Here is a 12,473-nt window from a genome sequence, read left to right as displayed (position 1 = left end):
CAACCCCCAGGGTGGCTCTCTCAAAGCAATACAGTTCCTCCTGCCTGGGGGACGGCAAGACAGGGGAGAGGGTTGGGTTGGGGACCTGGGGGTTCCCTGTGTACAGCTGTGTATATTCAGGGGTGTTCTCTGTCTGGTACCCGCTGTGGGCGTCTACGTGTGTGTGAACCTCCCCTTCCCCGTGCCCTGCATGACCTGTGATGCTGCAGACACCACCATTCCTGTGTGCAAGGGTGCGTTGGGGGCACTGAGGGGCATGTCCCCTGTCCTGTTGCTCCCTCCATCCTGTGACCCATGTACTCGGTTGTAGGAAGTAAAGAGAACTGAGCACAATTCACTGGATTCTAGTTGAATCTTTCTCTAAGCAATGTTCCCCTTCCTGCCCTTCTCCCTGCCCTGGACTCACCTGTGGTGCTAGCGTTGGGGTCGGGGTGTGTTTCATGCTGGTGGGCAGCAATAAAGGGCAGACCTGCCCAGATGCCTGTATCCCCAGGGTGCTGAGGGCAGCAGGAAAAAGTGGGGACCTTGGTGCATTTGCCTCACCCCTCCCCTTCCTCTCTGGGCTAAAGCACAATGCTCTCCCCGCAGATGGATGCATCCTGCACCCTCCAGGCCCCTCCTCCCCATACCTGCTTTGAGCCCTCCTCCTGCCACATCCTGGTTTTCTATGCTGTTTTGGTGCAAGTACAACTGTCAGTAGTCATGGCTTTGGGATGGGTTCTGTTTATTAAAATCCTGTTGCTCCTACTGGCCCTGTGTCCCGCCTCCATTCCTGTGGTTGGGGGGAAGGAAGGGCAACCTGGACGCCTTTCCACTGGCCCCCATCAGCCATCAGAGACCAGAGGCCACAGCTGCTCCTCCAGCAGGGCTATGGTGAGCATGAGGCCACCCCCCAGCAGCAGCCCCAGCCCCTGCAGTAGCACATGGAGCGTAGGGAGGGGCCCAGGTGGACGAAGCAGGGCTGGTAGCTGAAAGAAAATAACAACATCAGGATCCTGGCCTTGTCTCTGCTCCTAAAACAGGAGAGGGAGATGTCAGCAGCTCTCCCCCACCCAAGCTCTTCCACACCCCTGTTTCTCATGTAGTCCAGCCACCCTTCTGGGGGGCCAAGGGGGAAGCAGTGGGACTGATACTTCCCTCTCCTCTACACCCACCCCGCTTCCCTTGGTTTCTCCGCACTACCCCACACCTCACCATGTCCACAAGGGCCACGTAGAGGAAGACCCCGGCAGTGACCCCAAACACCCAGGGCGTGAGGGGGACAGGGCCCAAACTGAGCCCCACCCCCAGGGCTGCACCCCCCAGTCCCAGGACTCCGGACACCAGGCTCAGCAGCAGCAGCCGCCGGAAGGGCAGCCCTGCCTGGAGCAGCATCGCGAAGTCACCTGTGGGGAGAGAGGACAGGGTAGGAGGGAGTACGCCAGGGCTGCCCCTCACCCACGTCACCGCCAGCCTCCAAGTTCCACCCCTTGGAAGTCTCTCCTTTCTGGAGTCGACCCCACTCCGCTCCTGCCATTCCTACCCAGTTCATGGGGCAGCTCGTGGCAGAAGACTGCTACGGTGGTGCTGAGGCCACTGGAGAAGCCATCAGAGAAGGCAGCGCCTGGGTGGGCAGGATGGGAGGTGGTCAGTCTGGAAGGAAGCTCTCCCCGGAGGAGGCTGGGGCCTGCATTCCCTCTGTGGTCCTCCCATTCCCCGCCCCCCCCCCCACATGGTAGCTCTCTCCCTGCCCCATCCAGTAACTAGGAGACCTACCCTCTCCCTCCCTCCCCCGTCCTTCCCCTCCCTCCCTCCCCCGCCTCGCACCTATGGCCAGCCCATCGGTGAAGTTGTGCAGACCATCCCCCAGGAGGACCATCCACGTGATATTGGTGCCACCGCTACCCTGACATCCATGACTATGGCCTTGGCTCCCAGGAGGGGCCTGGACTGCTGGGGGCTGGCTGTCCTGCTCCCTCTGGCCCTGAGCCCCTGGCTCTGTGGGAAGGAGGAAAAGAGCCGTGTTGGTGGCTGCGAGTGAGAGCTGGGAGCCAGGGCCCGCTCTTCATGTCCTCCGCCGGTCACCTGGAACTGCCTGCAGGGGCCGAAGCACCATCCCACTGCCATCCTCTGGGTCCAGGTTTGGAGTTCTGAGATCCTTTCTTTTTCGCTGGCAGCACCTCTGAAATGGGAGGGTGTCCCTCCTGAGGGAGGAGGCAGCAGAGCTGGGGGCTAAGGAGCGGTCAGGCTGCCAGCAGGGAAGGTGAACACCTGGTCCCACCTCTGCCACTTGGGGATGTTCTCTGGCCTCTGCTCTCTTCCCAGGCTGGCACCTCTCTGTTTCTTGTTGACTTGAACTCAGGATAGGAGGCCGTTTGGCCGGAAGTCCTGGGTCTATGCTGAGGAGCCCCAACCCACTCCCTGTTAGCTGTCAGGTCCTGCACAGTCAGGCAAACGTCAGAGCCAGGAGCGCACTTGGCCCCTCACCTCCTGGCTTGAGTGGCCAGTTCTTGGCTAGGACTCTGGTCTCGGCAGGAAGAAGACAAAAGGGTGTCACTCACTGGCTTGAGCCCTCGTCGCCGCAAAAGCCCTAGCATGTTCTCCAGGACGAAGAGAAGAAAGAGACCACCAAGCACCGACAGTCCTGGTCCCAGGTCCTCCTCTGGCTGCCCGCCAGGTCCAGCATGCTGCCCTCCTTGCGCCTGACAGAGAGGCGGTCAGGGCAGACTCTGGAAGCACCTGCACCCGACAGCATCCCCCTCCTGAGATGGTGGAGAGAGGTGGTGAGCCTTCACTCATATGCTCTACTAGAAGGCAGCTGTGGGCTGAAGCTGGGGTGGGAGAGAGGATGTCCTATGACTGGGAACACACTGGCTCCATGGAGGCTGTCCACCCCTAGGGCAGGGGGACAGGAAAGGGGCTTCACGTACATGTGGCAGCAGGTGTAGCAGGGCGTCCCCACAAAGAGTGCCCACGGCCAGGGCCCCCAGGAAGCCCAGCAGGGGCTGCAACAGATGAGGTCCCAGGAGCCGCAGCAGCAGCAAGGAGAGGGGAGCAGGCAGGCTGAGCAGCAGGACCGCCAGGGCACTATGAACCAGGGCTGGGGAGAATCAGGGGCTGAAGTTAGGCGCGGCTGAAATGGAGGCCTTAAAGGGAATGCTGCAAGGGGAGGCAGGACCCCAACGAACCCCCTTCCTTGGCTTGAGCCCCACTCCCGACAGGATTCAGGTGCCCCACCACTTGCTCTCCCCTACTGACCAGATAGCAGATCCCCTGGGGGTGTTGGAGCTGGGGCCCGGATGCAGACACGGCTGTCAATCTGATAAAGCAGGGCTGGACACAGCAGAGCAAACTGACGAGGGGTCAGAGGAGCAGCAGGGCTCAAGCCAAAATTGAGCAGCAGCTGGGAGCCATTCAGACACTAGGGAAGTGGAGTTGGAGGCCACACATTGGGGAATTGCTGAGAACTGTGACTCAGACCTTTAATGTCTGCCCTTCCATTGCATGGGCTCCTGGGTCTCTCCCAGGGTCCCCTTTGCTCACACTGGCAGGTGCATCAGGGGCTCGGGACAGTTAGGTATAATCAGTGTGTGTTAATTATTAGTGAATATTCAAACCAATGCAAACATTCAGTTCGGTACAGATTGGGTGTTGGTGAACATCGCCATCATCTCCCTCCCTCCCAAGCCCCTGATGTCTCATGAATTTGGTGATGGAATTGGTTGGACAACTAGAGCCCTCCATTGCAGAATCTTAGAAGGAAAAGAACCTAAAATGCCATGCTGCCGTCCTCTCAGCAGCCCTGTCACTCGTTCAACCAGCCTTGGCTGGAATGCTTCCTGGGATGGGGTGCTCACCTCACCAGGCCTGTTTCAGGTTGGCTTTGGCTGCCCTCTGGTGTACATGGAACAAGTTCACCGACTTTCTGGATGAAGACAGCCATCTGCCGCCTGCAGGCCGCATTCTCCAGATAACCAGCCCCAGAGGCTACCCTGGGCTGCTTCTCTGAACTCTCTGCTTTGCCAAGTGTGGCCCCTAAACCAAGTCTTGGAGCTTGGGGTATGGGTTTATCTACTCTGAGCCCAGAAGAGACATATTTCACTACTGGAATAACATACCCTAAGATCACACCTGGATTTTTTTTTAAGTAACCATTTAAAATGACTTTTTTTGGTGTGGTACGCGGGCCTCTCACTGTCGTGGCCTCTCCCGTTGTGGAGCACAGGCTCCGGACGCGCAGGCCCAGCGGCCATGGCTCATGGGCCCAGCCGCTCCGCGGCATGTGGGATCTTCCCGGAACAGGTCACGAACCCGCATCCCCTGCATCAGCAGGCGGACTCTCAACCACTGTGCCACCAGGGAATCCCCAAATGACTGACTTTTTAAACATTTCAGGCCATCTAAATGCCATGGCTCCTTTTCCCTCGCTACAGATCATCAGACTCACATCCTCATTCAGATGGTCAGCCAGTGAATGGTCCAGCAGCAGAAGCCTGTGAAAGAGGCCCAGGCCCGGTGGGGCTGGCCCACGGGGTGGTGCTGGGGCCTTGGTCTCCTCCAGGTCACCCCACCCAGGGGGATGCAGGGGCAGCCCTGCCCAGACGTCCACACTCAGCTCGGGGTCCTGGGGCCTAGAGTGGATGGATAACAAAGTCAGACTTACTCATGTTCTCTCAGAAAGGGGCTGTGAAAGGATGTAACGAATCAGGTTCTGAAAAATCTGTAATTCCAGGAATCTGATTTTAGGAAGCCAGAGCTAGGCAACCGGAGGAGACTGATCCAAGTACTGAGAAGAGCTGGGGTGTGACATTTTGGGGTGGGGAGAGGGGTTAGTACCTGTGCGTGGAATTGTCTCCAGCTGGGGGTGTAGCCTGACCAGCTGGAGGCCCGTGGTGTCCCAGGTGGAGGGCCTGAACTCGGCCTAGCCCCAGGCTGTGGAGAAGCCTCGCTAGGCCCCCTGCAGTCAGCGTCCCATTCTCCCCATACAGGCCAAACAGCTGGGCCAGGTAATGGTTCTGCTCCTGCTCAGCAGGGCCCAGGTAGGGGGCTGAGCCCCCTACCCAGCCCAAGGCCACCCACACACACAGGCCAGCCAGCAGATGACTCACTGGGGGCCCCATTATCGGGGGGACAGGGTTAGAGGCTCTGGTTCCGGCTTCTACTCCTCCAGGAACATTCTGAGGACCGTGCCCTGGAAGAACAAGGAGGAGGGGCTGGGGCTCCTGCCCTGCTGTCCAGCCCAGGGCCCGGGGAGCCTGCACTCCTCACACCGCCCCCTCCTCGAACGCTGCAGCGGCAGCCTCCTTCCTTCCTCCCCCTTGCCTCCTTCTGAGCAGCCTCTTGCTTCCCAGTTCCTAGAACACCTTCCCTGAACCAGAACACTCCCCTCACCTGATCCAGAGCTGACCTGTCCCTGTCCCTCCCCTATCCCCCAGACCCCACCCCTCAACCTCACCCCACCTCTCTATCCCCCCTCAATCCCCAGGGCCTCACCCCCAACTGGCAGTGTGAGAGCCGTCACCTCAGGTCCCCATGAGGCCTCGCTGTGGACACTTAGAGGTTCCTGGGTTGTGGAGGGGAGCCAGGCTCAGCCTCCAGCTGCCCAGGTAGATCGGAGGCCATGTCAGATAGAGGGCTGGGATGGACAAGCCCCCACTCCTAGCCCACCTGCCTGGGGGCGGGGCCAGGGAGGTGCCAGTGTGGGAAGGCTTACATCAGAGAAGAGTTAATGGTTCACTGGTCTCTGGGGTGGGGGTCAAAGGTCAGTCTTGGCTGGGCCCCTGAGTAGGGAGGGGCCACCCTCTGCCCCTGAAAAAGCCACATGGCCAAGGAGAACCAGGGCCTGGGCTTTTCTTCTAAATAATTTACACCCCAACCCAGGTGGTACCGTCTTAGCCTCTCCCTGCCTACACTCCCACCTCACCTACCTTACATATGGCATCGGGTTTCATTCATCTCCAACCCCCATCCCCACATTCCCTGGGAAGGTTGGACCCAGGTGTCCCTAAGCTGGAGAGGAGGGTAAAGAGGCAGATAAGTGGCAACCCCAGATGCGTGGGGAAGAAATTGTTTTTAGCACTTCCTCATCCCAGAAGAGTAAGAGCCAGACCTCTGGGAATCTATGACCACGAGAGGGGACGCTCTGGTGGGAAGAGGAAAGGAGTATCTGTGCCTCCTCAGATGTCTGACCTGGCTTAAGGTTGGGGAGCACAGTCTGACTGGGGTGACCGGCCCAGGGGGTCGAGGTCGGCATTACCTGACAGCAGGAAACAGGAAGGACGCCCAGAGGAAGGGGGACACAGTCTTCTTGGTTCCAGCTGTGGGGGGTAGGCAGGCAGGCGGACAAGGGTCACCGGCAGGGAGGGGGCAGGGGAGGGGCACTACCTTAAAGGGGCAGGCCTCCTTTGCCCGGGCCTTGCCTGTAACCTATCTCCCCTCCACCTCCTAGGGACACCCCACTCTCCCAAAAGCCCAGCTGCCGACCTCTTCATTTTCCCACAAAGAGCAAAGGAGTCCAGTACAGAGTGGTAACATTTATTAGGAAGGAGGGATTCAATTAAACTTCCACATCACAGACCCAAGGATCAGACTGTAACCGTCATTTCTAAAGAGGAAGGCAGGGAGGCAGAGGGCCCGGACTCCCAGGGGACAGGCCGCTTCAGCTGACAAGGAGGGGACTATGGGCTGATGGCGGATAAGGCCACTGCTCACCACCCCTCCAGTAAAGTTTAGTGGCTAAAATACTCCTACACACCCCCTGCCCCCAAAAGCCAGCAGCCCAGTAGAAAGCTGTGTCCTCTAGCAGACACCTGGGTTGTGGCTGGTGGCAGGGAGGACTAATGTCTTGCTATCTCTTGCTGCTCCTCCGGGTTTCTTTGCCATTACTGACAGGGCTGCTGGAGGGGCCAGGAGGGCCGGCAGGCGTGTGGTTGGGCTGGCTTCGGGTAATTCGGGGGGTGGGGGGGTGGGGGGGAGTGTGAGGGGGGTGTGGGCCACCACCAGGACCTGGTGGGGTGCTCAGTCCATTCCCGTTCTGGCTCTCAGAGGCTAGTTGTGGGAGAAGGGGAAGAAAAACCGGAATTAGAGAACTAAGGTAGGCAGGCATCCATCCCCAAGGCCTGCCTCCAGCCCCAGCAGGCAGCACAGTCTCCACCGAGCACAGCTGCACACTGATGCCGTGGGACCAAGTGCAAAGGATGTGAGTTGTAGGAATGGGGCCCCAAAAGATGCAATCATCATTTTGGCAGTTGCTGCATGAACTGTCGTATGATATTTTTTCTTCCTTTTTTGTTTTTAATTGTGTTTTTTTTTTTTTTGGCTGCGCCACGCAGCTTGTGGAATCTTAGTTCCCCAAACCAGAGATTGAACCTGGGCCCTCAGCCGCAAAAGCGCGGAGTCCTGACCACTGGACTGTGGGGAATTCCCGATATTTTTTTTTTCTCTTTTATCCATCTCTGTATCATTAGGAGTCAGATCTAGAAATAGCTGTTTAGTTCTAGGCTCAAGGACCACCGACAAAAGAACCCTTGACCAAAAGTGACTGTAAGACTGGAGAAGCATTGGGAAAGGAAGGGCCTGAAGTTTCTATCTTAAAATGTAAGAAGGATCTTAAAAAAAAGAAAGAAAGAAAAAAGTGTGGTGGTGTGTATCACAATGATACATGTTCACTTGGGAAAACAGAAATAAGAATAAGTACAAAAACTATTATACATACTCTCACAGAGTAAGCAAAAAAACTATTATACATACTCTCACACCCCCAAAATAACAGACAACATTTTTGTGTATATTTTCAGTGTTCGATGGTTTCCTTGAACTACCTTAGCTGTGCAAATCATTATCACCACACTTACCACAGTGTGTTACAACTGTTGTCTGTGGGACTATTCCTTTCATGGACTGCAAGCTCCTCAAGGCAAGTGCTATGTTTTTTCCTTGGCATTCCTCATCTATAAATGCTTGTTAAATGAAGGCAGAGGCCTGCCTCTCACATACATAGGGCGTCATGAACCCTACCCATATCCCTGCTGAATCCTTCTGCTCCATCAGACTAAGATATCTGCAGCCAAAAATGGAAGAATAAAGCCCCTTCCTTAATTCACAGAAGAAGTGAGGAGTATGTAGGAAGTCATCATTTTTATGCCACACATGTTTTTTTAAAACCTTCTGTACCTGTTAGCAGATGACAAAGTGAATAAACATCTGGCAAATGAATATTAGGGACAAACAAGCTTAAGTGTACCTTATTTAAAATAATTTTATAAATTATGGAGTTATGGAGACCTGAGAATACGTAATAGTCATATTTTCAGTTGAAAACATGGATGCTACTCTTTTGTGGTGGAATTAAATGTTGTTATTTCACGGTGTTCCTAAAAAACACCGTGACCCTGAGTTGTTCTGACACAGACAATTTTGGAAACCATGGTAACTGGGGATGCAGACACAGACTGAGGAAGGGTAGAGGAAGCCTGAAGCCTAGTGTCACAGGGAGAAACATAAGGCATGGATCAGAGGCAAGAGAGAGACAAACACCCAGGAGTGGTAGGGTCAGCTGCGAGATGACCCAGAAGGAGAAAAGAGCAATAAAAACCAGGTTCCTAAGGAGAAGCCAGGAGACGAAGGAAATGATGTTGGTGAGTGATTCTAATCAAAAGCTGATGATCTGCAGTAAGCCAAATTCCTCAAGAGACCAAAAGCAGGGGCTTCTGAGTTGGAAGAACCATAATCCTGAGGGCCAAGGCCTAGAAGCAGGGCCTTTAGTTTTCAAGAAAGTGGCAACCCTAAAGGGGAACTATTTAGTGCTTAAAGTTGTGCAGTGTGGACTCCATGCTGAGTCCTGTAAGTAACAGTGTATCAGAACTGATAATGAATCAAAATAGGCAAGGGGAACAAAGGCAAGGTTCTGCCAGAGAAGAAGCAGAGAGGAACAAGCTAGAATGAAAGAGGGCAGTCTTTGTGGAGAAACTGCTCTCATTTTTGCCTTTGAGTGGCAGTGGCAAAAGGGAGCTCTATCAGTGATAGAAACATGGCCCCAAATCTTTTCACCCCAGGGACTTGCAAAAGAACTGGGAGAATTGGGTGCAAGAGGATATATTGAGAGAAGAGAGATCTGGAAAAGGGATGAGGGCAATGCATCTTTCCAGGCTGGGGAGATTAGAACTAGGAGGACCAGTGGATGGAAGGAACAGGTTTACCTGGAGAAGTGGCGGGGGGTCCGGTGGTAGGCTGGGGAGCCGTAGGGCTGCTATCGTTCTGCACCTGAAGGCACAAATGACACATTCAGACCTTACTCCCTACCATGCTTCTTGGCCTGACCTGCCCTCCTTCCACACATCACAGCCATGGGACTCACCGTCTTGTTGGGTGCCTGCTGGGCACTGTATTCTGGATTTGGCTCACTGAAGTTAGGAACCTCAGAATAAACCATACAGAATCTGCAAGGGGAGAAAGTGGCAAAGCCTCAGGCCCAACCTCTGGGCTACTCTGGAAACCTCAGAAAGGTCCAGGTACAGGACAGGGAATGCACACCCTTATGCTGTCTCCTTGCAAACCTCAAACTTCTCTCCTTGGCCTGGTGCTTCTACATCCCCAGCTCCAAGACAGCACTTACTCTCCAATCTTTTGAAGATCACCCCCACGGCCAGTGTACAATGTCAGACAACCTTTGAACACTGAAGCGTACCTGTGGGGTCACAAAAAGCAGGATTCGAGTTACAGGGACTGTTAATCCCCCCACCCCCCCACCCCGTTACTGCCCTTGAATAGCCAGAAGTCACCTGATGGCTTACCCTTTGGTGAGCCGGATAATATCCCCAGGCTGGATCAGGTTGCCCACGTCGTCCCAGACGGAGATATTGATGCTGCCAGTTTTGTCTGCCACTTTGCAGGTCCGAACCTCGTGCCCGTCCTTTGTCTTGGTCACTCGGCCTGGAGGGAACAGAACAATGGGGTTAGGGGGTGGATGGTCAAATAAATGGGGGTGGTGGTGATCAGAGGGATGAGGTCTAGATATTGGTGGAGTGAGGAAAAAGGTGTACAAACAGGGCAAAGTCAAATCCCTGGGGCAGGTGAGGGAGGGGCCAGCACCATGGAGAGGGCCCACACGTGTGGGAAGAGGCCCAAGAGGCACTGGAGGCTTGGATCTGACAAGCGTTCCATCCATCTACCGCACACTGCAACTCTCCGGGTGGGGGCGAGGAGACTGGGCGTGAGCAGTCCTGTGGTGCGCCCTGCTGTGCCGGGTGCAAGTTAAGAACAGAGGTGATGTTCCCCCCCTCCTGGCCCCCAACCCCGAGAATGCGCGCAGGGGGCCCACCGCGCCAGCAGAACCACCTGTCTCCAGCACAATGAAGATGAGGTTCAGGTTCTTGAGCCCGGGCTTGATATCCTTCACGAAGGTCTCCGTCGTCATGCTGCCCGAGCCTCAGCACCCCACTAGAAGGGGGAAAAGGGGACGAAGGTTCAACGCTTGGAGCCTTCGCCCCCATGTCCACTTCGCAAGGCCTACCTATCACACTAGGCTGGGGTCAGGCAGCCTCAAACCCTCTAACTCTTCTAAAAGGGTAGAAACGAACTTCCCCAGGGGCTTCCAACTTCAAGATCAGAATTCGGGGGTGTCTCTGGATAGACTGCTTCTGGGCTGGAAGCCCCCTCCCGGGATGCTCTTTCAGTATCAAGCCCCGAAGTAGAGAAGCCGACGCACACGGGGGCAGGAAACCTGGTGCGGAGCCAAGGAATGGAATCTCACTCGCCAAACCCTCCCGAACCCTCATCTGGACAACCGGGGACTCGGTGCATCCTCTCCCCGACCCGCAGCCCACTACCCACCCAGCCTGCCCGCCGTACACTGCACCCCACTGAGCCGCCCGCAGGGGGAGCCAAAGGCCCCGCCGCCGCCGGATGCGGACCAATGGAACGCTGGAGTGCGAACATTCCCGGAAGTTTCCCCCGGCGGGCCTCCTCCAGCCAATCAGCACCGCCTCCCCCCCCGCGTCCCGCCTCCAGTCCCCACCCGGCCAATCGCGATCCGAGATTCACGCGCCGCGAAGCGGGTGGGATTTTAGGTATTAAAGGAGCCCGGGAGAGGGTTGGCTGCGCAAGAAAACACGTGGACCACCAGGAGGCGTCTCAGGTACCAGTTTTCCTCCACTTGACTAGGAGAATGCACTAAGATTTGTTTCTCCTAGACGTGACCCAGTGGAAAAAGAACCAAAGGTTTTTGGAATCCGGCGGACAAAAGTATGAAACCCGGCTCATCACTTCTTTTCTGGACAGTTCTTCAATATGTGATTTCATTTTGCAGACGAGAAAAAGAAGTTATATAAGAAGCTGTGTCTAGCACACAGCAGGAAGTTTCCTCCTCTTCTCCAACTGCTTTAACTCTCATCTTTATTCCTGATTTGGGGTCCTCAACTTTAATGCACTATCCAGCTTGGTCAAGATCTCTGGAAAAAGCAGCATTCACAGCAGAGACAGACAACAGGCAGACTCACCCCCTCCCCCTTTGGAAGTAATGGAATCTGGGGCACCGAAAGCAACATTTGCATTAGACTCTCACAGTTTGAAAGGCACTTGTTCCTAATGCACTTATCTCACTAGATCTCAGGGTCCCCTCAGAGACTGAAAAGAGGAAAGAAACTTTAGTTCCCTTTGAGACTTGTTACATAGTCAACAAAAGGCAGCTAGCTCTGTAATGTTGTCTATAGACCAATTATATATAAACAATATACGTACATGTGCATTACCATTTGCTTGGCGAATATCCATATCAAATACTGCTTACTATCAGATTAGCCTAAGAGGCCATGTAATTGTAATGCCTTGGTTTGCTTAATCAATCCCTTACCTTCTCCTAGAGGGCTTTAGGGTCCACCTTGACTTTCCTCGGAGCTCAAGTTCTCTCCCGCCCACACCCCCAGCCATGGTGCTGTACCCTAAGGAAATCAAACCACAACCCGGGAAGAGGGACATTTTATCTCCCTCCTCTCCCGTTAGGTGTTTCAGGGAACTGTACAAGTGTTTGGATGGCCGACGTAAAGACGTCAGGAGTGCGACTGGGAGAGAGGCGGGCAACCCTAGATCAAAGTTGTCCGGTCAGACACTCCCCCATTCCCCACCCCGTGGTCGCCTTGTTGACTACATATCCACTCCCATGACCATGAGTCATAAGATCGGGAGGCTCCGGGATGCTGACCACAGCTCTGGAAACGGGAGAGGGACAGAGGAGACGGCAGGTCACTGCAGGCCAGCCTCCTAGAGACGATCTCGCAGCAAGCCGCATCAGCTTTAAGGCACGAACACGTGCACCCCTCCAAAGCGAAGTCTCGCGCTCCGGGAGAGTCGGCCTCCAGCTCTGCCGCTGACGCTCACGCTGGGAAGAACATAGAGCTCTCCCTCCCAAATGGCTATCTAGTTCTCGCTGGGACCATAAAGACTTCCGTTCTAGAGCGGAGGCCTGGCTAGCCTTCCACTCACCTCGTTGGCCGCTTGTG

At 55.3% G+C, this 12,473-nt stretch overlaps 2 protein-coding genes across 5 annotated transcripts; both read right to left on the bottom strand.

Annotated features, from left to right (window-relative positions):
• Positions 1 to 267: 267 nt before the first annotated feature.
• On the bottom strand, positions 268 to 6,291 carry SLC39A5 (solute carrier family 39 member 5). Its single transcript, XM_082849671.1, has 11 exons — positions 6,236 to 6,291; positions 4,816 to 5,170; positions 4,427 to 4,610; positions 3,238 to 3,400; positions 2,910 to 3,079; positions 2,541 to 2,681; positions 2,065 to 2,161; positions 1,807 to 1,977; positions 1,523 to 1,603; positions 1,195 to 1,385; positions 268 to 968 (listed from the first exon to the last, which is right to left on the bottom strand). The coding sequence occupies exons 2-11, from the start codon at positions 5,097 to 5,099 to the stop codon at positions 825 to 827; spliced, it is 1,626 nt and encodes a 541-aa protein (XP_082705797.1). The 5' UTR covers positions 5,100 to 5,170; positions 6,236 to 6,291; the 3' UTR covers positions 268 to 824.
• A 220-nt stretch (positions 6,292 to 6,511) lies between these two features.
• NABP2 (nucleic acid binding protein 2) lies at positions 6,512 to 12,374 on the bottom strand. Of its 4 annotated transcripts, none has more exons than XM_082849959.1 (7): positions 12,176 to 12,374; positions 10,315 to 10,416; positions 9,771 to 9,909; positions 9,593 to 9,664; positions 9,335 to 9,416; positions 9,177 to 9,240; positions 6,512 to 7,026 (listed from the first exon to the last, which is right to left on the bottom strand). In XM_082849959.1, the coding sequence occupies exons 2-7, from the start codon at positions 10,391 to 10,393 to the stop codon at positions 6,827 to 6,829; spliced, it is 636 nt and encodes a 211-aa protein (XP_082706085.1). In that variant the 5' UTR covers positions 10,394 to 10,416; positions 12,176 to 12,374; the 3' UTR covers positions 6,512 to 6,826. The 4 variants fall into 4 exon arrangements, with proteins under 4 accessions (XP_082706085.1, XP_082706087.1, XP_082706088.1 ...); XM_082849961.1 differs by lacking the exon at positions 12,176 to 12,374 and adding an exon at positions 10,828 to 10,851; XM_082849962.1 differs by lacking the exon at positions 12,176 to 12,374 and adding an exon at positions 10,810 to 10,824.
• Between the last annotated feature and the right edge of the window lie 99 nt (positions 12,375 to 12,473).

Source organism: Leucopleurus acutus (assembly GCF_964270905.1).
Source record: "Leucopleurus acutus genome assembly, chromosome: 11".
Taxonomy (NCBI): domain Eukaryota; kingdom Metazoa; phylum Chordata; class Mammalia; order Artiodactyla; family Delphinidae; genus Leucopleurus; species Leucopleurus acutus.
This window is presented reverse-complemented; position numbering and strand designations above follow the sequence as displayed.

Coding starts and splice junctions, on each gene's coding strand:
- SLC39A5 (XM_082849671.1), bottom strand. CDS start 5,099: ATGGGGCCCCCAGTGAGTCATCTGCTGGCTGGCCTGTGTGTGTGGGTG. Junction 4,611..4,815: donor GGAGACAATTCCACGCACAG/GTACTAACCCCT, acceptor CATCCACTCTAG/GCCCCAGGACCCCGAGCTGA. Junction 1,386..1,522: donor CGAGCTGCCCCATGAACTGG/GTAGGAATGGCA, acceptor CTCTCCCCACAG/GTGACTTCGCGATGCTGCTC.
- NABP2 (XM_082849959.1), bottom strand. CDS start 10,393: ATGACGACGGAGACCTTCGTGAAGGATATCAAGCCCGGGCTCAAGAAC. Junction 9,910..10,314: donor CTTCATTGTGCTGGAGACAG/GTGGTTCTGCTG, acceptor TGTTCCCTCCAG/GCCGAGTGACCAAGACAAAG. Junction 9,417..9,592: donor GATCTTCAAAAGATTGGAGA/GTAAGTGCTGTC, acceptor CTCCCCTTGCAG/ATTCTGTATGGTTTATTCTG.